Raw genomic sequence first — 25,416 nt, forward strand, 5'->3', positions numbered from 1 at the left:
AGAAAAGCCTTGCAGAGAACAGTGAAGGGCATTGGGAGACACACCTAGACCCTTCCTGACAAGGGTGCCAAGATTAAGACATCTCCATTTGCATACAGAATGGAGATCAGAGACAACTCCCCTAGCCTCATCTGCATGAAAGATGGGACAGGGATTAGCATACAGAATGAAGAACAGAGAACCACACTGAACTCTGGGACCAGAAAAAGCAGGGAAGCACTGCATCATGGGGATCTCTGCTCCAGATGTTAATGAACGAACATCTGTCCACACCCAGCTCAGCAGTTATCAGACCAATTCTAGTAATGAATCCTTGATTGATATCCAAAATACTGAAGCAGCCTAGTTGCATTGTGAGCTCCCTGGAAGAAGACACAACCCATAGCCAAGAGTGACCAGCTCCTATTGTCTAGCCTAAAGAAAACCCTTGAGTCATCAGTTTACCCATAAACAAATCTAGTGTTCTCCCTTGAACCATTGTTGTTTCTCTACAAAACCCCCCTACCTGTGTTCAAGTAAGTGTTCTGATGCTTAGATCCAAACTATGCATCGGTTCCACTGGGACTCCATATTCTCCTGACTGATTGTGCTGGGGACTCTTGCCTGTCTCCTGCCCTCAGGACTCTGAGCTACCACCATTACCTGGGAACCCCAACCAGTTCAAGCCTCATGGAGTGGGTGAGATCCCTGTCTTTCTCTCTCGGTTTTCCTTTCTACCTTCGGTATTAACCTTTAATAATGTATGTTATGTTGGTTTAGGCTCCTTGTGTAGTTATCACTAGTATTCAATAAATAACTTTTATGGTTAAGCTGGTTGCTTCTCTCTCTTGCTTGAACTTTACTCTTTTGTGTTTTTAGGTTCCTCCATTTATTCTACAGCAATGCTTCTTTTACCTAAGCTGAAGATCCCTGCAGCACCCAATATACTGTGGGGTTTGCTCATCAAGGAGGTTACTACCAGTACAATTTTGATGTGAGAGTGGGGATAGGGACATGCTGAATCTGGGACACATAAGGGTGGCAGCTTGAAAGTGCTGCTTTACCCAGTCCATGGAGCCCAGGGGCACATAAGGGGGGGCAGCTTGAAAGTGCTGCTTCATCCAGCCCAGTGAATGTAGGGACATATAAGGGGTCAGCTTGAAAGTGCTGATTGACCTGGTCCGCTCAGACTTGCTTGTGTCACTTGTGTTTTCATATGGAGCTCTACTCCTCCCTTATGCAAGTCCTCTCCCAATGGAGCTACCCTGCAGGACCCAGGACCTGAATTCCACAAATGAATTGCACGGAGAAGACTAAACTCCCAATAAGCTGAGTGAGCGAGCAGATAACGGCCATGCTTGGAAAGTCACAGGGCATGTCTACACAGCCTGTTGAAGCAAACCTCCCAGCCCAGGTTGACAGATTTAGTGTCCACCTCTCTCTCTAGGCTTCAAATCCCAAGCCTCAACTTCAGAGCGCTGTCTACAGAGCTATTTTTAAAGCACTAGTGGGAGCCCAGCTACCCCAACCCTTTTGAGCCAGGCTGAGAGGCTCACTTCCAAGAGCTATGTAAATATACTCACTGTGGTCTTAGCAACAAAGGGAATGTTTAGGAAAGAAATAATCCCTACTTTAGTTTTTAATACGATACAGTGTACTGTGTGAAACTAATAATTTAGATAAACTTAGTGTGAATCCTGAAGCCTCTACTTAGGCAAAATCCCTATTGACTGTGATAGAAGCCTTGCTCGATTAAAGATGGCAGGACTTCCCCAGAAGCAGTACTGTTCCTTTTTTGTTTGTTTGTTTACAATACTTGGCCGTTCCTAGCACTTAAGCGTGGTACAGCAACTAGGTGGAAATCAGGACTTGGTTGTGTGGGTTTACTACAAGGATTCAACAAGTGCCCATCACGGTAGATGGCCACAATCACGATGTAAGCAGGGTCTGAATGAGCTCTCCCCTGACAGCTAGCTGGGAGGGGGAGATGCTTCTGGAGCAAACTGTATTTACATGAACACACCTACCCTGCCAAGATATCCAGCAGATAGAGCTGTGTTGCTCAAAGTGATCAGCTTTGGCTAGTGTTGGGTTACAAATCACTTTAGTACAGAATGCCGGGATAGTGAAATGTTATCAATGTAATCTTTATTGTCTGAGTAAAGGGGGGCAGAACTGTGCTTAACCTATCCCAGATGAGGGGGTCACCCTCATCTGAAGGGAACTTGCTAAGGCAGGGGCTCAAATGCCAGATTCCTATGAAAAAAGAAGGGGGTAGAGACAAGTGTCCCAACTAGGAGATATGGATTCTCCCTAAAGGTCCCTTGTCTGGTTTAACCTGTTCCTCTCCACTGGCTAAACTGAGCTAAACAGGCTCTTAGGAATCTTTTGTTATTTTAGAAAAAAGAATAGGAGTAGTTGTGGCACCTTAGAGACTAACAAATTTATTGTAGCATAAGCTTTCATGGGCTACAGTCAAGTGCTAGAAATGGGCCATTTTTTGTCAGCAGTTATTTTTCTCTCCTGCTGACAACAGCTCACTTTAACTGATCACTCTCCTTATAATGTGTATGGTAACACCCATTGTTTCATGTTCCCTGTGTATATATATCTTCCTTCTCTATTTTCCATTACATGCATCTGATGAAGTGAGCTGTAGCCCACGAAAGCTTATGCTACAATAAATTTGTTAGTCTCTAAGGCCTGGTCTACACTAGGTGGAGGGTGTCGAACTAAGGTACGCAAGTTCAGCTACGCGAATAGCGTAGCTGAACTCAAACTACCTTAGTTCGAACTACTCACCCGTCCAGACGCCACGGGATCGAAGTCCGCGGCTCCCCCGTCGACTCTGCCACCACCGTTCGCGGTGGTGAAGTTCCGGAGTCGATGGGAGCGCGTTCAGAGTTCGAACTATTGCATCTAGATTAGACGCGATAGTTCGAACTCCGAGAAGTCGAACTCTACGCGTCGACCTGGCAGGTAAGTATAGACCTACCCTAAGGTGCCACAGGTACTCCTATTCTTTTTGCGGATACAAACACGGCTACTACTCTGAAACCTTTTGTTATTTTAAGTGTGCAATAGAGCTGAAATCACTTGTGGTGGGACAGCATTTACTCCTAACCTACGTCAGGTTCTCACCACTAAGAGCTAACAATCACTAAGAGTTGTGTGGAACCTCAAGAGGCTGAACTGCAGATGTCACAGCAGAGAGGCAGCTGGTGGGTTGGCCAGCGGAGAGGAATGAGTGGCTGGCGGGGTGACCAGCGGAGCAGAATGGCAGCTGCTGGGGCAGCCAGTCAGCCAGAACAAGTGTTCAGATGGCAGAGCAAGCAAAGCACCTTCTTCCACAGGTGCAAGGTGAACTCACACAGATGCACCTCTGACCCCTGGGTCCACAATGACCAAGAACAACCACTGTGAGTGGGGTATGGTGAGGGAGCAGAGAGGCGCACAGTTAAAGGAACTTTTGGTTGTAGAACTCAAGAACATGAGGCAGAATGCACTGCCCCACACACTCTGGGGTAGATGTTCTGCTCATGGTTTTGTTTATGAATCCTACTTGCGGCATTTTCCCTAATTAATGTCAGGTGACTTCCCTCTTTTCTTTAAGTGTCTTTTCTACACTCAGACTCTGTGCTTGCAAGTAGAGACGTTTTGCCTTTCAGAGGTGCCCAGGGATAGTGTGTAATTTTCCTAGGTTACTGGGTGGGGTCTCAAACTGGCTCTGTGCTGTATTGTTGAAAAGGAACCCCTAGATACTGAATGTGGCTCTGGTAGCTGCCAGCTCCACCTGGCAGAAGGGTTACAACAACTGACTTGAAGAGACTGATATTAACTATACATAAGCAAACTGCTAATGTGACATTCTTGCTTCCCAAAGGCTCTTAGAAGGTTCCTAGTCTGGAAAAGACAACTGAAATATTTTATGATCTTACATCATCTTAGTTATGAGGAGAGATTAATAAAACTGGGACTTTTCAACTTGGAAAATAAATGACTAAATTGGGATAGGATACAGGCCTATAAAAGTGTGAAAGGTGTAGAGAAAGTGAATAAGGAATTATTTACTTCTTCACATAACACAAGAACCAGTATCACCCAATGACATTATAGGCAACAGATTTAAAACAAACATAAGGAAAGGAAGTATTTCTGAACATAATGCACAAAAGTAAGTATTTAATCACATAATACACGGTCAAGCTGTGGAACTCTTTGCCAGCTGTTGTGAAGGCCAAAACTATAACAGAGTTTATAAAAGAACTAGATAAGCTCATAAACAAACTAGGGACATGCAGCCTAGATGGCTGGAAAAACGTTCCCAGAGAGTAGTTATCAGTGGTTCACAGTCATGCTGGAAGGGTGGGGTCCCGCAGAGATCAGTTCTGGGTCTGGTTCTGGTCAATATCTTCAATTATTTAGCTAATGGCATAGAGAGTGCACTTATAAAGTTTGTGGATGATACCAAGCTGGGAGGGGTTGCAAGTGCTTTAGAGGATAAGATTATATTTCAAAATGGTCTGGACAAACTGGAGAAATGGTCTGAAGTATACAGGATGAAACTCAATGAGGACAAATGCAAAGTACTCCATTTAGGAAGGAAGAATCATTGTTGCACGGATACAAAATGGGAAATGGCTGCCTAGGAAGGAGTACTGCAGAAAGGGATCTGGGGGTCACAGTGGATCACAAGGTAAACATGAGTGAACAGTGTAACACTGTTGCAAAAAAAAGCAAACATCATTCTGGGATGTATTAGTAGGAGTGTTGTAAGCAAGACATGAGAAGTAATTCTCCCGCTCGACTCCACGCTAACTAGGCCACAACTGGAGTATTGTGTCCTGTTCTGGGTGACACGTTTGAAGAAAGATGTGGACAAATTGGAAAAAGTTCAGAAAAGAGCAACAAAAATGATTAAAGGTCTAGAAAACATGACCTATGAGGGGAAACTGGGTTTCTTTAGTCTGGAGAAAATTAGGCTGAGAGGGTACATGATAACAGTGTTGCCGGCCCAAAAGGCCTGAGGCTGCAAACAGTGGTTCATTGCCCGGTGTGCTTCGCTCCAATAAACACACCAAGGTGGAGAAGCAGACAAAGTTTATTTGAGATCTCAAAAAGCTTGTGCGAGGAGACACACACGTCTCAAATGAAGCACACACATACAAACTGTTTCTCCCTTCTTATACATGATTTCAGCTAGGCATTCTCATTACCCCCCACTATTCCCCTCCCTCTAATCCCCTCCCATATAGTAGACACATTGTATAGCTAGCAATTACACTAAGCAGGTTAGATCAGCAAACAATTCATCTTGTTAGTAACTTTTCAAGGCTGTTAGCTTGGTTTACTTTTGAATTTATTACTTTGCCCCCCCTAAGTCAGGCACAGGTAGGCCTCTTTATTATCTCTTGGTACCAGTGTTGCACTGATAAGGAGCTTTTACACATTCCATTCTCGATTCTGGCCTGTGAGTTCGACTAGAGTTTAACATGGAGGGACTCTAGACAAACATAAAATAACTTTGGTTCATTCAGGCCTAATACAGATGCCTGATGACACCAACAACAGGTTTCAAGTACATAAAAGGTTGTTACAAGGAGGAGGGAGAAAAATTGTCCTTCTTAACCTCTGAGGCTAGGACAAGAAGCAATGGGCTTAAATTGCAGCAAGGGAGGTTTAGGTTGGACATTAGGAAAAACTTCCTGTCAGGGTGGTTTAGCACTGGAATAAATTGCCTAGGGAGGGTGTGAAATCTTCATTATTGGAGATTTTTAAGAGCAGCTTAGAGAAACAACTATCAGGAATGGTCTAGTTAATACTCAGTCCTGCCATGAGTGCAGGGGACTGGAGTAGCCGACCTCTCGGGGTCCCTTCCAGTCGTACGCTTCTATGAAGGATCGGTCCATCAATGGCTACTAGCCAGGACAGGCAGGGTGCCAGAAGCTGGGCATGGGCGACAGGGGATGGATCACTTGATGAGTCCCTGGTCTGGTCATTCCCCCTGGGGCACCTGGCACTGGCCACGCTCGAAGGCAGGACACTGGGCTGGATGGACCATTGGGCTGACCCAGGCTGGCCGATATGTTCCGCCATAGTCACACAACGCAGCCACCGGGCGGCCCCCATTGCCCGGAGACAGGCTGACCACAGACCCCTCTCTCTACAGGCTCTATCCCGGGGGGGGGGGCGGGTCCGGCCACGGCCGTTAGCGCAGCTACTGAGGGACGCGACCCCACGCGCCGGCCGGGTGCCCCGAGCCGCTGCCTGCCCGCAGCGGGGCGCACTGGCCGCCGCCCCACAAGCCACAGGGCTCGGTGCCCCGCCTCGCGCCCGGAGCGCGCCCAGGCTGCTCCAGCCCGCAGGGACAGGGAGTGGCTTGTGCGCATGCGTGGAGGGCAGGACTCCGCGCAGAGCCCGTCCTCGCGGCTGAGGGCGGGGGAGCGGCAGGCGCCTGGACGTGGCGGTGGCTGCGCAGCCGCAGTGGGCGGGCTCGGGGCTGCCCGGCGAGGGAGGAGCCGGTAGCCCCCCTACGCAGCTGGACTCGGCGGGAGGGGGGGCGCGGAACTCCTCTGTACGGGGCGGCCAAGCCAGGGAAGGAATCGTATGAGCCAAGGCGCGTCACGTGTTGGGGTATCACGTGACTGGCGTGCGTCCCGCCCTGGCCGAGTTGTCGGTCACGTGGCGGGGAGGGGTCATGTGACCCTGTGGCCGTTGGGCGGCGCGCGCGCCTGCCCCGTGATGGCGGAGGAGTCGGCGGAGGACTGGCTGGTGGAGTCCTTGCGGCTGTGAGTGCCCCGCCCGGGCCCCGCCCCCCAGCCCCCGTTTGCGCGTCAGCCCCGGGCGGGTCAGCGGGAGGGGACCAGCCGCTGCCCCCGCCCCCCAGAGCAGCTGGCGCGGCGCGGGCCAGGCGCCCCCGGGCTCAAAGCGCGGGGTCAGCGGCCACCCCGGCCTTGGGCAAGTCACGTCACCGCTCCGTGCCTCAGTTTCCCCACGTGAACAACGGGGCCAGTGCTCGTGACCTCGGTGGTCTGGCGCCTTGGGCGCTGCGGGCGGGAAGCAGGAGATAACAGCGACCGTTGCTTATGAGCCCCATCCCTAACCCACGGGATTAAAGACTTGCCTGCGGGCTGTTCTAATGCCGAGGGGCTGGGGCTGCTGTGGCACCCTCTGGTTTGAAGTGGTTTCCATCATGTCCCGGATTTACATAATGGTTCAATGGCTCTTAGCACCCCCACTATACACATTGTTCCCGTTCTAATGCCCTTTTTTTTTTTTTTTTTTTGCTTTCAGATATAATGATTTGCATGTGTTTGAGCTTCAAGAGCCGACAAGAGTCATTGAATGGATAGGAGAAAAAAGTGAGTTATTTCACTTGTGTTTCCTTGGCAAAATTAGTGGCTGTTTTCAGAACTCAGTGGCTCCCATATTTATTTTTGGGTGAATTTAGTGCTGGTGAAAGTGGCCCGTTTAACAGCCCTGGAGAGATGAACTTTTCTGTCAGTCCACAGAAATAGGTACAGCACTGGCGAATACAGTATAGATTTCCAGAAGATTCCATGGAAAGATTGTGGATAGGTCATCTGCTAATTAATCTGGCCTGAGACAAATTGGACCAACTTCTGCTGGTGGAAGGTACGCACTTTCAGGTCACACAGCTCTGTGTACCTCAAAAGTTTGTATCTTCTATCAAGAGAAGTCAGTCCAATAAAAGATTAGCTCCTCTACCTTGTCTCTGCCATATCTTGGGACCAACATGCCTACGACAACGCTGCAAGTAATCAACTACTGTAAATTTTGTGATATGGACCTCAGACTTACTTCACACGGGCTACTCAACAGCCATCAGATGGTGATAACTTACTAGCAACTAGAGATAGAGGTGGCTCAGAGAAGAGCAATGAGAACAGTCAAGGGCCTGCAAACACTCTACTAAAAAGATACATTGAAAAGATTAGGATCGTTACCCTAGACTAGAAATGAATAAGAGGGGACATGATAAAAGTGTATTAAAATAATGAATGATCTAGAGAAGGTAGATCAGGCGCTTCAGGCATATTCAGTGTTATAATTAATGACAAAATTTTGGCAGGTATTTAAGCATTGTGCTTCAGAGTTTAAGCCAATCACCATTAGAGATCAGGAAGAGACTTATGTTCAGGAAGATTATTATACATTTGCAGTTGAAAAGTTCTCATACTTTTATTTGAAGCATTTGGTTCTGGCCACTGTCACAGACAGCATACCGGGCTAGATGGACTGCTCATCTGTTCTAGTGTGGCAGTTTCTATGTTCCTGTGAGCTGGTTTTTAATCACTGGCCACTAGTTGAAATGTTCTGTATACGTATCCCACAGTCCAGGACTTTTTGAGGGAGCAGGAGAGTGGCCAAGGTCTGGAGTCTAGTGCTTAGGTTAACCAAAGGCGCTGTTGCCATAAAAGCCTTTGTGTGTTTCTGCAACCTTGCCTCATTCTAAGAAAATTGTGCTTCTAGTGCTGCTTGTGTTCGCAACACCCTCCCAGTGGTCTTAACAGGAGCAGCAGTGGAGGGGGATAGGATCTTTGTCAAGCTCATTCTGCTGAGGAAGCATTATGTACAGGTGCCCAGACACAAGTTCAGTCCTCGGCTGCTGTAGGGGATTGGGAATGCTGCTGTATGGCGGTGCTTCTCCTACATTACTGTGACCTTTCACCCCCTGGACGCCTGCACATAGCACTTCATCCAGCAGGATTAGTTGAGTGAAATTGATTAGGTCTGTGTCAGCAACTCCAATTGTTGCCTCTGGGCAAGTACTATGTGCTGTAGCTGAGATAGTGGTGAGATCCTGTGGAGAGTAAAATGGAATGGGAAAACAGTGAAAGAGAAGTTTGTTGGGGTAAAAAATACCAAAGTAGAAGGAAGAAATGGGTTAGAAGGGTGAGTCTCCTGCAAATGTAGAGGAGAGAGGTAAATTGATCCAATGGCAGCACGTTGTGATTTGAGACAGATTTCCCACAGTACAGCTAACACCCTAATCCTTAAATTCCCTATCAGAAGATTGTTCCTGGTGAATGAGCAAGCTCATCCTGAACTCATCTCCTCATTGTTTCTTTTGTAACTCTAGGTGTTTGTGTAGCGGGATGTGAAAACTCCAGAAGAAATGAAATTCTCCAGCTCCTGTTGCCTCAAAAACTGTGTGTGAAAGAGAAGCAGGTGATGGTGACCAAGTGTGGTATTCATTTCAAATTCTTTATCTCCTCCAAATGTATGCAGCCAGCAGACGTTTTACAGAAACGTGCAAAAAGACAGGGTCCACCCCCTGAAGAATTTATAGGCTGCATGTAGACATGACCTGGTTAGATACACAAGGTAGAACAAGAGATACATTGAGATCACTCAGTGAAGGCATGGATGTATCTTGACGTTTCCATCTGAGTATGGTGTTGTGGTTGTGAGTGTGGACTGACTTGTCATAGGGCTGGATAAGTTTTCAGGAGGGATTGAATGAGGAGAGAGAAGTGGCTTGGTGAATTAGTTTTAGGAGGTTGTTCCTATCGCAGGGCAGCGTGGATGAATGTGTGGACACCAGCTGCTCTGGAGTTAGTTCGAGCAGACTCCTGGGCTGCTTTGCTTGTTACCTTCTTTACTCGGCTAGTTTAAATCTGTTTGCAGTCATATTTGGACTCAACTCATCTACCTCACTAAGTGCCCAATCCTGCAGACTCCCTGCATGCAGAACAAGGACACTAGCTCTTCTAGCACTTTTCTCTGTAGATCTCAAAGCACTCTACATCCAACATCAGTTTCATCGTCCTCATTTTACAGAGAGGGAAACTGAGGCACGGAGCAGCAAAGCCACTGGTCTCAGGTTACCCAGCAGGCAAGTGGCAAGTAGAGAAATGAATCCACATCTCCTGAGTCCCAATCCAGCTCTCTGTCCACCAGGCCACACTGCCAGTTTGCTCCCTGTGTCTTCATTTGAGAAGCTCTGCTCAGTTCTGACTGACTCTCATCCCCACCTCCAGAACAGAAACTTTTGTGATCTGGCAGCACTGGCAGTGTTTCAGATTCGCATCATTGGGTTTCTGAAGGAACCCCTAGCATCTCCCTGCACTTACAACAAACACCATAGTACCCCCCCTTGCAAACGATTTTGTATTGGTACCTCCTCTACTAACTTGTGCTGTGCTCTCCGCTGATCGTCCAGGCAAAGTGGAAGCAGACTAAGTTAGTACTTAAATGGATGAGCTTCCCAGGGCTGCAGAAAACGGTGCTTGGTTACTGGGTGGCATGCTCCCCGCTGGCCAGTGCCCCAGCGTGCGGGAATGCAGCACTCTGCTTTTGGAGATGCTGTCTTTTAGGTGAGTTGTAAATCTAAAGTCATGGCTGCTAGTGAGAAATGCCTTGGAACCTCCAATGACTCCAGGAGCAGGAATGTTAAACCCTGGTGCCTGGCCACACCTCAGCTCGGTCATTCCCTTGCAGTTGTATTGGATACAGTTAATTCCTTATGTCTTGTCTCAAACTGTGCAATGGTCATATGCTAGGCTTCTCCCCAGAGCTGAGTGTGGAAACACTCCCTGCATATCAGTTTGTTTTCAAAGTGCTTTGAGATCCCTCAGGATAAAAAACACTGCATAAATCGACAGCATTAACTGTACCCGAGTACTTCAGCCCTTACGGACCTTGACTTATTGCCCGGTTACCTTGAAAGGGTGAAGGACTGTTGAACTTAGCGGCATTATGGACTAAAGAACAGCATCTGTCTGCTTCTGATTTGTAGGGTTTGTGTCCCGAGAGAGATTTCAAAGTGGAGCGTGGTGGATTTTCCAACCGCCCTGTGTACAGCCTGCGGCATGTGCCAGACACCAGGTATATGGACGGGGACTTTCTGGTTCCTGTTGAATGGATGTGTTGGATTTGTTTTGTTTGATGAAAACTCCCCCTTCCCTGTCCAGTTTGAGCCACCTGACAAGACTTGCCAGCTTTTAACATAGCTGGCCAGCAAAATGAATGTAACAAGGGCTCAAAAGGGCCTTCCCAACCCCCCAAACACTCAGCCAGGCTATCTGCAAAGAGAGGTCCAGTAAAACAGGAACGTATGTGAAAATCCCCTAGCGGAAAGGGCTCTGGCTCCTTCTCCCTTCAGTGCCAGGTCAGTTTCCTCTCTCACTTTCTCTTGCTGTTGCCTCAATTCACCATCTTCCCCCCACTTTGCCCTCTGATGTGATGTTGCCTCTCCTGGCCCCTCCCCCATGCACTCCTGTGTATACTCCCCTGTGCATTCCACTGGCTCACTTCTTTCTCTTCCTCCGGCGGGCCTCCCTCTCTGGGGGGTTTCTACATGGCCTCACCCAGGAGAGGTGCCTTGGGTATCTCACCCGCTGGGACATCTCCTTCCCCTCCTCCCCAGTACAGAAGTGCTCAAGCTTGTGTGGTGGAGTGCATGGGGCAGCTGGCCGCTCTACTCTTGCTGTCCTGTGTCACGCAGGGGAGGGCAGATCAGAGGAGCCCGCAGAAAGGGAGCAGCTGTAGAGAAGAGGCAGTGTTAGCAGCGCCACCTGACAGCTACATGGGTGACAGAAAGGACTGCCCTGGTGGTGGAATTTTTAGGAGGCAGCTCCTGCAAACAGCCTCCTTCACTGACCCCAGCTCCCTCTCCCCTTTCCCTCTCCTCTCCCCAAGCTCCCACAGATGATTCCCTGGATATTTTCCAGTGCTTTGCCCAGTCTAGTGTTGGAGGCAGAGACTCAATTGCTGACATTACAGCAGGGCAGGAATGAAAAGGCAAAGCAGCCCTTGGTGTCTGTTAAGTCCGTGGAGAGCCATTGGGACCTGAGCACCGGGCACCGTCTGCTATACCTTGGACTCTCACCTCTCCTGGGCCGGAGTGTCCCTGCCAAGGAGAATGCTGGACGCTCTGCAAGGACTTTCTCATGGCCATTTGAGGGCCATGCAGACATCCAACTTCTGTCACCTGTTCACCCCACCTCTTGACAGGATTCCCCACCCCACGTGCACACACCCCTCTGCTAGTCTCCCTTCCTCGGTGTTTGCTCACATTGTTCTTCTCAGTCTTGGTATGTGCTGCAAATATGCTAAATAAATGACATCACCCTGGGGCTGCTCTGACTACAGGGGGAACCAGGCAGACTCCTGTGAGGTCCCCAGATGCAGGCAGCCCTAGCATAGCTTAATGCCAGAGGTGTGCCTGTCCCTGCCCCAGGTGCAGGATGGGAGAAACTGAGCCTGAGCCCTGGGCATGGTGAGAGGAAACAGAGAGAACAGACATGCCTGTCATCACCAGCATGTACCAGCCCTGAGGGGAAAGGCCACTTCTCATTAATGAAGAGCTTGCATCTGCTTTCCTTGTTTTCACAGCTTGCTGGTAACAAGTGGCCCACCAGATACTTCCCTGCAGGTGTGGCAGTTGGCAGCGGAGGACACTGGTGAGTGCATGTCTGAGCAGCTGTTACACACGTTTAAATTGGTAGGTAAACAGTCTGCCGCTAGCTCCTCTCTGCACAGTCCTCCTGCAGCATGGATGACGTATAAAGTACCATTGGCAACTCGCTCGGCCTTGCTGCCCAAGAGGACTAGAGCTTCCCTACTACATGGGAGGTGGGGGATCGTGTGAATTAATCCTCTCCTAGTTGTGGAGCACTTGGAGGCTCCTGGATGGGAGGTGCTAGAGAAGGGCAGATTGTTAACGTTTCTTATTGAAGTGCCCTGGAATTATGGAGGACAAAAAGGGCTCTGTGGCCTAAACTCTCAAAAATGGCTGGGCGTTATGGGGGCCCAAACTGAGACCCCCTGGAAGTGTGGGTGAGCGGCATCTCTGAGAATTGGGCCTCTTTAAGGTGTCTCAGATTGAGGCCCCAAATCACCAGTCCCTGGAAACTTTGGCCTGCATGTCAAGGTGAAATTGTTGTGTAGAGAGCCACAGTTCACCAGGAGCGAGCTGGGGCTCTGACTCACCATCTGAGCTTCCGCCACACAGTGCAGGTTATGGGTTCTGGAGTCCATTTTCAGCATGTTTCTGTGGATGCATTTAATTGATCTTCACTCAGTGTTACTAGTCACATGGCCAAATTCCCTGCACTGCCACTGGCCTCAGAGCTGTTTAGCTGAAAGAACAATGTCATGTTTTTAACCACTGGCATCTGCTGTGCTGTTACTAGGGCAGCCCAGCCCAGTCGGACTGGAAGTTAGAACACCTCGGATCTGTTCCCTCACTGCCTTTGACTCGCTTTGGGGCAGATTGTAAATCCCTTACTCTTGTTTGCAAGCACTTACTGACAGGAGTTGTCCCATTCACTTCATTGGCATCACTCTCCTAAGCAGGAGCTTTCAGCAGTATGAACAAGGGCTGTACTCTCTGACCTGCTGCGAATCACATCACTGCTCTGTGCCTCAGTTTCCCACCTGTCAAATGGGGACCCCCACTTTGTAAAGCACTGTGAAGTCTATGGAAGAGAAGTGCTAAGTATTTATTGCAATGATTTTATTTATTCTGTCATTGAAAACAAGCAACCTGCTTAACACTCTAATATTGGGTTGTCTAGATTTCTAAATAGACCGTTTTACCAAGTGTTGTGAAAGGTATTTGTGCTCTTGGAAGAAGATTTAAAATAGCAATTGTGGGTTGAATTGTAATACATATTCACAAAACACTTCAAAAATGTAACTAATTCAGTACTTGCACTGTTACAGCTTATTATGTGTCTCTTTCAAATAGATGTTATTAAATCTGTAAGTACCATCCCTACGGGAAATGACAGCAAGAAATCTTGGGCTAAAATTGCAACCACTTTGGCCAGAACCCCCTGTGTCCTTCATGGCTCAAGAGTCAACAATGTCCAAATTACAGAGATTGAATCAAAGAAAAACATCTACACAGCAGGTATTTAGAGAGAAACCTGGTCTTGTTTGCATTTATAAAGTTGGGGCTGGGGGTGGAGGGAGATTTCACAATAGACTACCTAAGCAGTGCACTCTTTAAACCAGTGGTTTTCAGGGGAAGATTTTCAAAAGTGCCTAAATCCCAATGAGACTTACGCACCTGAGCCCCTTAGGCACTTACAAAAATTTATCTTCAACCTTTTCCACATGGCGACCCCATGTCACTGCAGAACATAGCTTTGGCATCCTCCTCTTACCTAGCCATGAAGAACGGATGGTGGTTGCAATGCCATGAACCCAGCTATAACCCCAGGGTTGTGAACCTGTGCTGTAGAGCAAGCGGAATGTTTTCAGACGCTCCTAGGCTGTGGTTTATGCTAGAAAATTGTATCAGCAAAACTCCCCTTTTTTGAGCACAGCCTGGTGCATGTCCACACTTACTTTTTCCTCCTGCTGACAAAATCCTTCACTTCTTTCAGCATAGTTATTCCCCGGATCAGAGTGTCACAGGCTCCCAGTTGGTAAAGTTCTGCTGGCACAGTGACAGCATGAACACATGCCTGTACCAGTATAAGCAGTCCCCTAGCTGCAATCCCACAATGCAACATTCTCTTAGAATGACCTGTCTGTTGGCACTTTTGAACTCCGCTGCGCAGGGGCCATAGTGATTTAGGAACTTAAAACTTACTGAAAGTCAGTGGATCTTAGCCCCTTCTTTAATCATTACCCCAACTCTGTCCAAAGCCTGGATAATTCCACATTACAGGATCAGGGTTCCCAGTCCTGTTGGACTGATATTCACGTACTCAGAAGATGGGTCTGCATAATATCTTTTAAGGCAAAACACTTAGCAAGTAGTGCTCAATTACTCACCAGTGGGAAAATCATAAGAAAATCTCACCACAGTTAACTCTCCTCTCCCATCAGTACAGGTTTAGTGTTAGTTCACACCGGTCTTTTCTAGCTTTTTAGGTACTTTTTCTTTTCTTGTTCTCACAAGCAGGATTACTCTCCTTTTGCTTACTGTGTTAAACTCTATCAGAACAGTCTCTTAAAATCCACAGCAGGCTTCTGTCAGGCCTAAATAAGTTTTCACTCCCAACAGATCCAACACCTGAGGGACAACACTTGTATTACCAGTCCCAGTGGCTTTCAGATGTCCAGCAGCTGGGGCTGGTTGTACTGAGGGGGCATTGGGAAGTGTGTGTCCGTAGTGAAAAGTAGCTGGCATTGTGCGTTTGTGTCTCCGTGATACCGTTCCAGCGTGCTGCTTTTCTGTCCGTAGCGGAGCTCTTCGTGGTGAGGACGAGAATATAGCTTGGGGGCTCGTGTGTAAGGCTATGGTTTGTCATGGATATTTTTAGTAAAAGTCATGGACAGGTCACAGGCAATAAACAAAAGTTTACAGAAGCTGTGACCTGTCCCTGACTTTTACTAAAAACATCCCTGACAAATGGGGAGCTGCAGGGACCCCGTTGTCCAATGGCAGGGAGCTGGGGGGGGAGCAGAGAACCACCACCCGCGGCAGCTGAGCACCACAGGGGTCCCTCTGCCACAGGCGGGGAAGGGGTTGGAGGCGGGGGCTGGCTGCTTGCAGCAGCTGAGCAACTGCAGGGGGCCCTTGGACAGCTCAGGGGTCCCTGCTGGTGGGAGCTGCAGGGTCCGTTCCCCCTCCCCCCACCCCTCCTCCTCTGGCAGCTGGTCAACTGCAGGAGGGTCCCCTGCCGCCCGCGGAGACTGGGCTGCTGCAGGGCTCCCCAATGTCATGGAGGTCTTGTAGCCTTACTTATCTGCAGTTTGATGAATGGGGGATTTGGGTTTGGAACTAACCTTGTGTTGGGGTAGATACACCTGTGCATGTCCTCTGCCCAGGGGTCAGCTCCCCCTAGCAAGAGCAGAACATGGCCCTTAGCATTTGAGCCTGTACCGTAATAGACCTAGGGCATACGCCAGCTCCCTGCTGCTAGTCCTGCCCGAAAACTGACCCTTCCTCTTTCTAAAGCAGCTTCCAAGTCTGCTTCCACAGAAAGGAACGTATTTAACCCTGTGTCTGATCTATTTGTCACCCCTCCAATTTCTGAACCTAGTAGTTATAGCTGAGCATCCTGTGAAGTCTGAGGTTCTCTTCCTCCTCTCTTAGCCTCTAGTATCAGCGATGAGGTCAGCGGCCTGGAATTCCTGGACTGTAATACTTGGCTGGCCTGCTGTGTGAAGGGGCAGCTGTGCCTGGCAGATGTTCGACAGCCGCAGAGTCCCCAGGGTGATATGTCCGTTCCTTCGGCGCTCAGTGGGGAGCAGTGGTGCATGGGTGTCAGTTCTGGTCTGCAGGGCTCTGATGTGAATGCACCCACCATAGCCCGCCTCTCGTCTGGAGGACAGCTCACACTAACGGACTTGAGAAATATCCCAAAGCCTCTGAAATCGGCCAGGTGCAAAGTTTCTGCAGCCAGCCAAAGTGCGGAGTTCCTGTGCGTCTCGTGGGCTCCTGTTCTGGACGGATGTCTCGCCGTTTCAGGTAACTCTCGGGAGGTGGGGATTTGTTTGCCCTGTGTTTTCAGATCTGATTGAGTCTGCACTGAAAGCCTGGTCCCATGGCGATCTGTGTACCCATGGTGCCATGTGTTATAATATGGCTTGTCAGTTTGGAGTGAGATCATGTGACTGCTGATCCCTAGAGCCATGATGGAGATAAGCTGTGTGTTTCATCTCCCAGGGAGCTAAAATGATGACAAAACTTGATGGGCCAGACTCAGCCCTGGTGTAACCCCATGGACTTCAGTCAAGTTACAGCAGGGTGGGGTTTGGTGCAGAGCCTGGGACAAGATGGCAAGTGGGTGCAGCTTCCTCCAAATACAGTCACATGTACTGGCTCTGAGTGCAGCCCCAGGCCTGCACCTGCTTTTGTGCACACGCTTAACTCAGGTGTGCGTGCAGATCCCTGGTTAGCGTGTGCAGTTAGTGCTTGAGCGAATGCATAAGTGCAAGTTGGGTCTCCAGTTACTGAAAATCAGGCCCACGGTGAAATAATAAAGGCCTCTTCTCCATCCCTCCCCAGCTCCATCAATGCTCTACGCTGACCTGAATTAATCTCAGATTGCTCCTGCTCATTGCTGTAGCATCATTCAGCACTCACCATGCAGGGAATTACAAACCAGTCAGCTTAACTTCAGTACCCGCAAAGATAATGGAGCAAATAATCCAGCAGTCAGTTTGCAAACACCTAGAAGATAATAAGGTGATAGGGAACTGTGAACTTGGATTTGTCAAGAACAAATCATGTCAAACCAACCTGGTAGCTTTCTTTGGCAGGGTAACAAGCCTTGCGGATGGAGGGGAAGTGGTAGTTGTGGTATATCTTAACTTTACTAAAGCTTTAGATACTGTCTCGTAGTAATAATCATCACAGGCATTGGACCTGAGTCTGGTTCTGTTCAATATCTTCATCAATGATTTAGTTTGCGGACGATACCAAAATGGGAAGGGTTGCAAGTGCTTTGGAGGGTAGGATTATAATTCAAAATGATCTGGACAAACTGGAGAAATGGTCTGAAGTAAATAGGGTTGAATAAGGTGGGTTTGTTTAGTCTGGAGAGGAGAAGACTGAGGGGGGACATAAGTTTTCAAGTACATAAATGGTTGTTACGGAGAGGAGGGAGAAGAATTGTTCTTAACCTCTGAGGACAGGACAAGAAGCAATGGGCTTAAATTGCAGCAAGGACAGTTTAGGTGGGACATTAGGAAAAAACTTCCTAACTGTCAAGGTAGTTAAGCATTGCAAAAAAAAAAAAAAATTGCTTAGGGAGGTTGAGGAATCTCCGTCACTGGAGGTTTTTAAGAGCAGGTTAGACATCCCTGCCAGGGATGGTCTAGTTATGACTTAGTCCTGCCTGAGTGCCGGGGACTGGATTAGATGACCGATTGCGGTCCCTTCCAGGCCTACATTTCTATAATTCTATGCTGTAGTATGTGCCAGTAGCTGTCACCCTATTGTATGTGACTTCTCACGTTAGAACACAAATTCCCTCTGATAACTGTGTGGGAGCTCTTGGTAAATGCTGCCTGTTCAACAGTGCCAACCGTGTACATCTACACAGATTGGGATACCAGGCAGTGTTCCTGTTGGGACACCATGAGCATGAGGTCTTGTCTCAACAGGGATGGTATAAACGTAGGTGAATGAATTCTCGGGTTACCTGAGCCTGCACTACATTCTTTCAGTGGTGGATACCTGGGGTCTCTTGACTCCAGGGTTGTAGCCTGTTCAATCTCCCCTGTCCTGCCTGGATGGAATGTGTGAACTGGAGCGCAGTGTGCCTGAGTGGAGCTCGCATAGCAGGGCAAGTGGAAGTTAGGGCTCCTGGACCAAGCTGAACAGTCGCCCATTTCTATAGTCTGACGTTCTTTTTTTTATTCTTTAAACAAAGGCTTCAATGGGACCGTTGACATCTATGACACACGGAGCTGGCCTGTGTCTGGTGGAGAGGCAGAGTCGCTGTTTAGTCACAAAGGACATATCATCAGTGGCATGGACAACGGTGGTGACTTTCCCCTGGTTACAACACATGCTTGGCATCCGTGGAAACCAAGAATGTTGTTATCAGCAGCAAGTGATGGCTCCCTGCATGTCTGGGACTGGGCAGAGTCTCACAAGGAAAGTTGATCTGTCTTCCTGTTATGAAAACTCAGACTGATTTTTTTCTGAAATCTGCTGCCCTTGCACATGTAACCCTGTGTATAAGGGACACTCTAGACTGAAGATCATTGTTCAGAATAAGTTTTACACTCTCTGGATTATTTAAAACAGTATGAATTTTAAACATCTATTTCATTTGTCGCCATTTTTCCTTTTTTAGTTCTTGCATCCTCCTCAGACTGCCCTCATGTGGCCTGTGTCACTTACTGCTTCTCAAAGCTGCTGTGAGCTGGCTTCCCACACCACCGGGGAAAATCTGCAACCCAAGACAGCAACATTTCAGTCAAGTTTTAATAGCATGAGAATAGTTTCACTAATGAAACTGCTGTGCACCGGGCAATCCACGCTTATGGCTCCTGTGATGTTGACAGCAGCCTTTCAACATTAATACACCTAGCTTAATTTTGAAAGGTGTTTTGACTTTTCTTGTGCAACTAAGACCAAGAAAGTGTGGATAATACCTCGTAGCTCATGCATAGCACTTTTCATCAGGATAAGTGTCTGATCGTTTTACTAGCCTCCAATCCCATTCTGTGTTTGTTAGTTGCACGTAATGCTTTACAGACAAAATCCCTGCCCCAAATACCTTACACTCAAATGTCTAAACCCTGCAGCCACGTATGCCTGAGCAGCGCCCCATTGATTTCAGTGAAACACCTTGTGAGTATACAGGGCTCCAATTGTAGGCCCAGGGCTTATGATGGAGGACGTCAGGGTGAATTGTTGTAACAAATACACGTGACAATCTGCTGTTGAAGTTTGGCTTATGTTTAACTGCAGGGTTTTGTGTACTGTGTGTCACAAAGTGCTGTGTTACAGTCAGACCATACAAAGGAGGTGGCTGCTGAAAGTCTCGGTGAAGAAAATGAATGTGAGCAGAGGGGGAGCAAGGTAGCTAGATTCATAGGGGACAAGAATTCACTCCTCTTCAGAGGTCCTGGGCATCACGTCAGCTCCATTTTGGCCTAGGTCTCAGCTGCTTCTGCTCTTTCTGTGTCAGCTCTTAAGCTTGTTTGTCTTCAGCCAGAGCTCCAGCCAGTCTTCGCTTTCCTCCTGCTGTGTGTAATTCTGCTCCCATGGGATCGTGGCCTGTCCTTGTTTTCTTTCAGCAGCAGTTGGCACCTGTCCTTTGCAACGTCACTGCCTCCCTGCTTGGTTTGTGGTACTGAGTGCACAGACAAGCTTGTGTTTGGGGTGATGGGGAGGATAGAGTCCAGGGGATTAAGCTTTAGCTGGCACTCCAGACGCACCCCGCACAGTATTGTGTATATATTGAAAATGTTGGTACTAGTAGAGGGCATAGACTGATTCCAAGGCCAGACGGGACCATTGTGATCATCTAGTCTGATCTTCTGTGAAGCACAGGCCAGAGACCTGCATCAAACTAATTCCTAGGGCAGAGCTTTTAGAAGAAATCTGATCTTGATTTAAAAATTGTCAGTGATGGTGAATCCACCACGACCCTTGGTGAATTGTTCCAATAGTTAATCACTCTCATCGTTAAAAATGTGCACCTGATTTCCAGTCTGAATGTGTCTAGTGTCAACTTCCAGCCATTGGATCATGTTAGACTTTTGTCTGCTAGACTGAAGAGCTGATTGTTAAATATTTGTTCCCTGTGTACCTACTTATAGGCAGTAATCAAGTCATCCCTTAACCTTCTCTGGTTCAGCTAAATAGATTGAGCTCTTTGAGTCTGTTACTATAAGGCTGGTTTTCTAATCCTTTAATCAGTCCTGTGGCTCTTCTCTGAACCCTCTGCAATTTGTCAACATCCTTCTTGAATTGTGGGCACCAGAACTGTGGCTCCTTTGGCCACAGTGTCACCCTGGGACCTCATGTTCAGTTGTTTATCCACCATGACCCCCAAATCTTTTTCAGAGTCACTGCTGCCCAGGAGAGAGTCCCCCTCCAGTAAGTATGACCTGCAAGCTTTGTTCTCAGATGTATACATTTATATTTAACCATATTAAAATGCATATTTTCTTATGCCCATCTTACTGAGCGCTCCAGATCACTCTGTTAGGGACCTGTCCTCTTCGTTATTTGTCTCTCCCCAACTTCTGTGTCACCTGCAAACTTTCAGTGATGATTTTATGTTTTCTTCCAAGTCATTGATAAAAATATTAGCATAGAGCTGTGAACTGATCCCTGTGGGACCTGTAGAGAAACACACCCGCTCAATGAAAATTCCCCCTTCGCAATTACATGTTGAGACCCATCAGACAGCTTTAATCCACTTGTGCGCCATGTTAATTTGATACCTTTCTAGTTTTTTAATCAAAATGTGCCTTAAAGTCAAAGTATATTATGTCAACGCTGTTATCTTTATCAACCAGCTTGTAATCTCATAACAAAAAAGAGCGCAACTTAGTTTGACAGGCTCTGTTTTTCCATCGATCCTTATGAAAGGAGACTCAAAGAGCTTGGCTTGTTTAGTCTAATCAAAAGAAGGCTGAGGAGATATGATTGCTCTCTATAAATATATCAGAGGGATAAATACCAGGGAGGGAGAGGAATTATTTAAGATCAGTACCAATGTAGACACAAGAACACTAGAAATTAGATGAAGGTTTCTAACCATCAGAGAAGTGAAGTTTTGGAACAGCCTTCCAAGGGGACCAGTGGGGTCAAAGACATATCTGGCTTCAAAACTAAGCTTGAGAAGTTTATGGAGGGATGATGGGATAGCCTAATTTTGGCAATTAATTGATCTTTGACTGTTAGCAGGAAATATGCCCAATGGCCAGTGATGGACACTAGATAGGGTGGGATCTGAGTTACTACAGAGAATTCTTTTCTGCGTGTCTGGCTGGTGAGTCTCCCGCATGCTCTGGGTTTAGTTGATCGCCATATTTGGGGTCGGGAAGGAATTTTCTTCCAGGAAAGATTGGCAGAGGCCCTGGGGTTTTTTTGCATTCCTCTGCAGTGTGGAGTACGGGTCACTTGCTGGAGGATTCTCTGCACCTCAAAGTCTTTAAACCACAAGTTGAGGACTTCAGTAGCTCAGACGTAGGTCAGGGGTTTGTTACAAGAATGGGTGGGTGAGATTCTGTGGCCTGCATTGTGCAGGAGGTCAGACTAGAAGATCATAATGGGCCCTTCTGACCTTAAAGTCTATGAGTTGAGGATGATCTCTTTCACACGTTTTATTTTTCATGGGTCCTTTGGTGACTAAGGAGTCTGATCCTTGAGCCACAGGCTCGTTGGCAGACATTGTAGGTGGTGGTGGACGACAGGGTTGGGCTGCAATTGCTGCATGACTATTGTCTTTCCTTTCTGGCATTTTTCTGTGACCAGGGCAAGGCAATTTTCCTCAAAAATGGACATTCCCTCTCTGACAAGGCTTTGCCATACGCACACAGTGCCTGCTCCACCTCAGCTAGTGCTGGATAATCGGCCTCAACACTGAAGATGTTGGCCTCTGTGAGGACACTGACATTAGTGCAACGATCCTCCCACTTTACGTTGAGGATCTTCCCAAGAAAGTGCTGGTGCTGACGTTCCAGGTTTTTCAGGTGTTTTCTATAGTAACCCGAGTCTCACAGCCATAGAGGAGAGTTGGGCTTAGTACTGCTTTATAGACTAAAAGTCGTCTACAGTGGTCTCCAACATTTTTACGCACAAGATCACTTTGAATTTAAGATCAACCCAAGATCTATCCTGCCCCTTCCCCGAGGCGCTGCCCCACTCACTCCATTGCCTGCTCCCTCCTTCATTCGCTCTCCCCCCACCTCCCTCACTTTCACCGGGCAGGGGGTTGGGGTGCAAGAGGGGGTGCAGGCTCTGGGCTGGGGCTGAGGGGTTTGGGGTGTGGGAGGGTCTCCGGGCTGAGCCTGGGGCAGGGGCTTGGGGTGCAGGAGGGAGGGGTGCAAGCGCTGGGAGGGAGTTTGGATGCAGGGGTCATATTGTCACACTGCACGTGGTCTGCACCTAAACCAGTTGGTGGTGCAGCGGGGCTCAGGCAGGCTGCCTGCCTATCTGCCATGGCCCCACGCCGCTCCCGGAAGCGGCTGTCTGCTGGCACGTCGCTGCAGCCCTGGGCAGGGAGGCAGCTCCGTGTTCTGTCCCTGCCCCCATCCCTCGCAGTTTGCATTGGCCGGTTCAGGGAGAGGGGCCTGCTTCCTGCTCCTCCCACCACAGAGAACCCACCATCGGGTGGCACCCCCCAGAGGCTGCAGGGGGCCAGAGGCTGCTGTCATCCCCCCCCCGCAGGGGCTTTTCACTGCTGTCCTGCACAGAAGCATGGTGCTGGTCGGTCCATCACGCGCAGCGCCCGCTGCTTATGGGACCCGGCAGCAGGCTTTTCTGAGGTCCCAGCTGTACAGACCCGAGACCACTCTCGGGCTAATTGCACATACAGAGGGGGAACCGGATTACCAGACGGGCGGGAGCGTTCCCCCAGGATACGCGGGCAGGGACCACAGACGTTCAGCGCCTTTGTGTGGTGCACTGTTGGGGCAGGGCAGCGTACCCACCCGACATGATCAATTTAATGCCAGCATTGAAAGGATGGGGATCAAGTACCTTGGGCCTTCTCAGCTGCTTCTGCCTCCAGCACCCAGGAAGACCTGATCATTTATAAAGGTCTTTATTTGGGGGCCAGACGCTGCGTTCAGTAAAACCAGCCTAAATCCAGAATAACACCAGCAAAGACAACGGGGAAGCCAATCTTCTCAGTCCAAAAGCCCTATCAGAGCTGCAAGCGATGAGCGCGGCCCCACGGAAAGGCCAGGTCAGTGGAAGAACAGGAAGAAGCACATTCAAAATGGCTTTCCGCAGGCGCAAGGAGGTCCCAGCCATGGCCTGAGTGAAAGTTGTAGGCCCACTTCAGGCCTAGACTCAGTGTGTATAACCCCTGTGTGAGTCTCGTGAGCCAGACTCGATGGGCTGTGTGCACATGGCACTAGGGTACACAGTGCATGCAAAGTGACCCGGAGATCACCGAGCAGCTGGACATGCCAGGCCTCGGGGTAGCACGTGAGCGTATATACTGAGCACTGGCCACATAGCTGGCTCTTTACTGAAAGGCAAGTCGGGGGAGAGGGTTCCAGGTATCAGGGCTGGCAACAGGGGTGAGCTGGAGCTGGTTCGCACGGGTTCACGCGAACCCGTTGTTAAATTTAGAAGCGGTTTTAGAACCGCTTGTTAATTGGCTTCCCTGCGAGGGAAGCTTTGATGGGCTCTGCCTGGGAAGCCTGTAATTCCTCCTCCCGGCCGCCGGGGGGCGCTGCGCTGTGCTGCGAGAGCCCTGTGAGCTGCCTCCTGGCCCTGTTGCTGCTCCTGCTCTTTGGACCTCTGGCCCTGGGGCTCCTGCTGCTCCCAGCCGCTCCCCCCCCCCGTGTGAGTATCTGCGCCCCTCCCCCGCCTTCCCTGCCCCCAGCCAGCCCCTGCCCCCAGCCGCCCCCTGCCCCACCCCCTGCCCACAGCCACCCGCAGCCAGCCCTTGCCACAGCCACCCTCTGCCCGCAGCCAGCCTCTGCCTGCAGCCCCTGCCACAGCCACCCCCTGCCTGCAGCCAGCCCCTGCCCACAGCCGCCCGCAGCCACCCCCTGCCCACAGCCGCCCGCAGCCCGCCTGTCTGCATCACCTGCCCACAGCCAGCCCGTGTCACTCCCTGCCTCCAGCTAGCCCTGCCCCACGCCCCTATCTGCAGCCAGCCCCATGGCCACTGGTGCCCTGCAGTTCCCAGGGCAGTAACCCTGCACACCTGCTTCAATGGGGGGGGGGGGCAGGGAGCAGCTGGGACCCACACATGTGCACACCCTAGAGTGACCAGACAGCAAGTGTGAAAAATCGGGACGGGGGTGAGGGGTAATAGGAGCCTATATAAGAAAAAGACCCAAAAATTGAGACTGTCCCTGATCACCACCCACACATGTGAAACGGAGCTCATTTCTAGTTCAGCCCCATCTTTTTAAAAAAGAACTTTAGGTAGGGTTAAAATACATCTGTATTTTCCTGGACATGTCAGGCTTTTCGGTTCTTAATCACCTCCTGGGAAAATATGGATGTATGGTAACCCTATTGGTACAAAAAATACATGCTGTCGCACATCCCTTAAATCAGAACTTTTTATAGGGAACCCGTTGTTAAGATTTTGGCAGCTCATCACTGGGCATGGCCGACGGTATCCCATCTCGTTGAGTTCTTCTGTGCGTGTGCAGGGCCTCATTGGAAGCCAATGGCTGCCATGTCTGTGCATCTGACAGCAGGTGTCACCCGTCTGGCTAAACGCTACCCCGTGCCATTACTGTAAGTCCAGTGTGATGTTGCACTCCATATGATTTTATGAAACTATGCTAATGAGTGTGACTATAATGTAACTGGAATATGCTTCATGCAGAAGGTCTCTTGTAAGGTGTCATTACAAAGCTTATAATCTACGGAGTGTGGTCATCCTGTTTGTATGAATGTATCATTCTTGTATCTGAAACTAGAAAGATGAAATATAACTCTGAGGGCCTATTGTAATTATGCAAAGTGTGGGCCATTAATGGTGGTTTGGAATCTTGATGGCTCCCATTAACCAGGACAACTGACTGTGGATGGCTCTGTTTACTTACAAGCCTTCCTGTGAGTCAGGCCCAGAAGAATGAAGGCTTGGGGGGTCTCACAGGACATGTGACCATGTCACCTAGTACTGGAATCCATCTTAAACCTGGTGCTTTTCCATTTAGAAGAGGGGGTGGGGACCCAGAGAGAGACAAAACATTCCCGCCTTGTGCCAAAGCTATACAAGGGGGTGGAATAGAACAAAGGAAGCTGCAGTCGTGAGAAATCCCCTAGCTACCACCTGAGCTGGAACAAGGGCTGTAGCAGGGGAAAGGATTGGGCCCAGACTAGGAAGGCACCAGTCTGTG

At 49.0% G+C, this 25,416-nt stretch overlaps 1 protein-coding gene across 1 annotated transcript; it reads left to right on the plus strand.

The window, feature by feature from the left end:
* The first annotated feature begins 6,537 nt into the window (after positions 1–6,537).
* On the plus strand, positions 6,538–20,072 carry WDR73 (WD repeat domain 73). The gene is made up of 8 exons (XM_045022897.1): positions 6,538–6,767; positions 7,273–7,340; positions 9,083–9,171; positions 10,742–10,830; positions 12,340–12,407; positions 13,697–13,861; positions 16,001–16,375; positions 18,285–20,072. Exons 1-8 carry the CDS (start codon positions 6,586–6,588, stop codon positions 18,518–18,520), a joined length of 1,272 nt encoding a protein of 423 aa, XP_044878832.1. The 5' UTR covers positions 6,538–6,585; the 3' UTR covers positions 18,521–20,072.
* The last annotated feature ends 5,344 nt before the right edge of the window (positions 20,073–25,416 follow it).

The sequence above is a fragment of the Mauremys mutica genome, chromosome 1 (genome assembly GCF_020497125.1).
Source record: "Mauremys mutica isolate MM-2020 ecotype Southern chromosome 1, ASM2049712v1, whole genome shotgun sequence".
Classification (NCBI taxonomy): Eukaryota; Metazoa; Chordata; order Testudines; family Geoemydidae; genus Mauremys; species Mauremys mutica.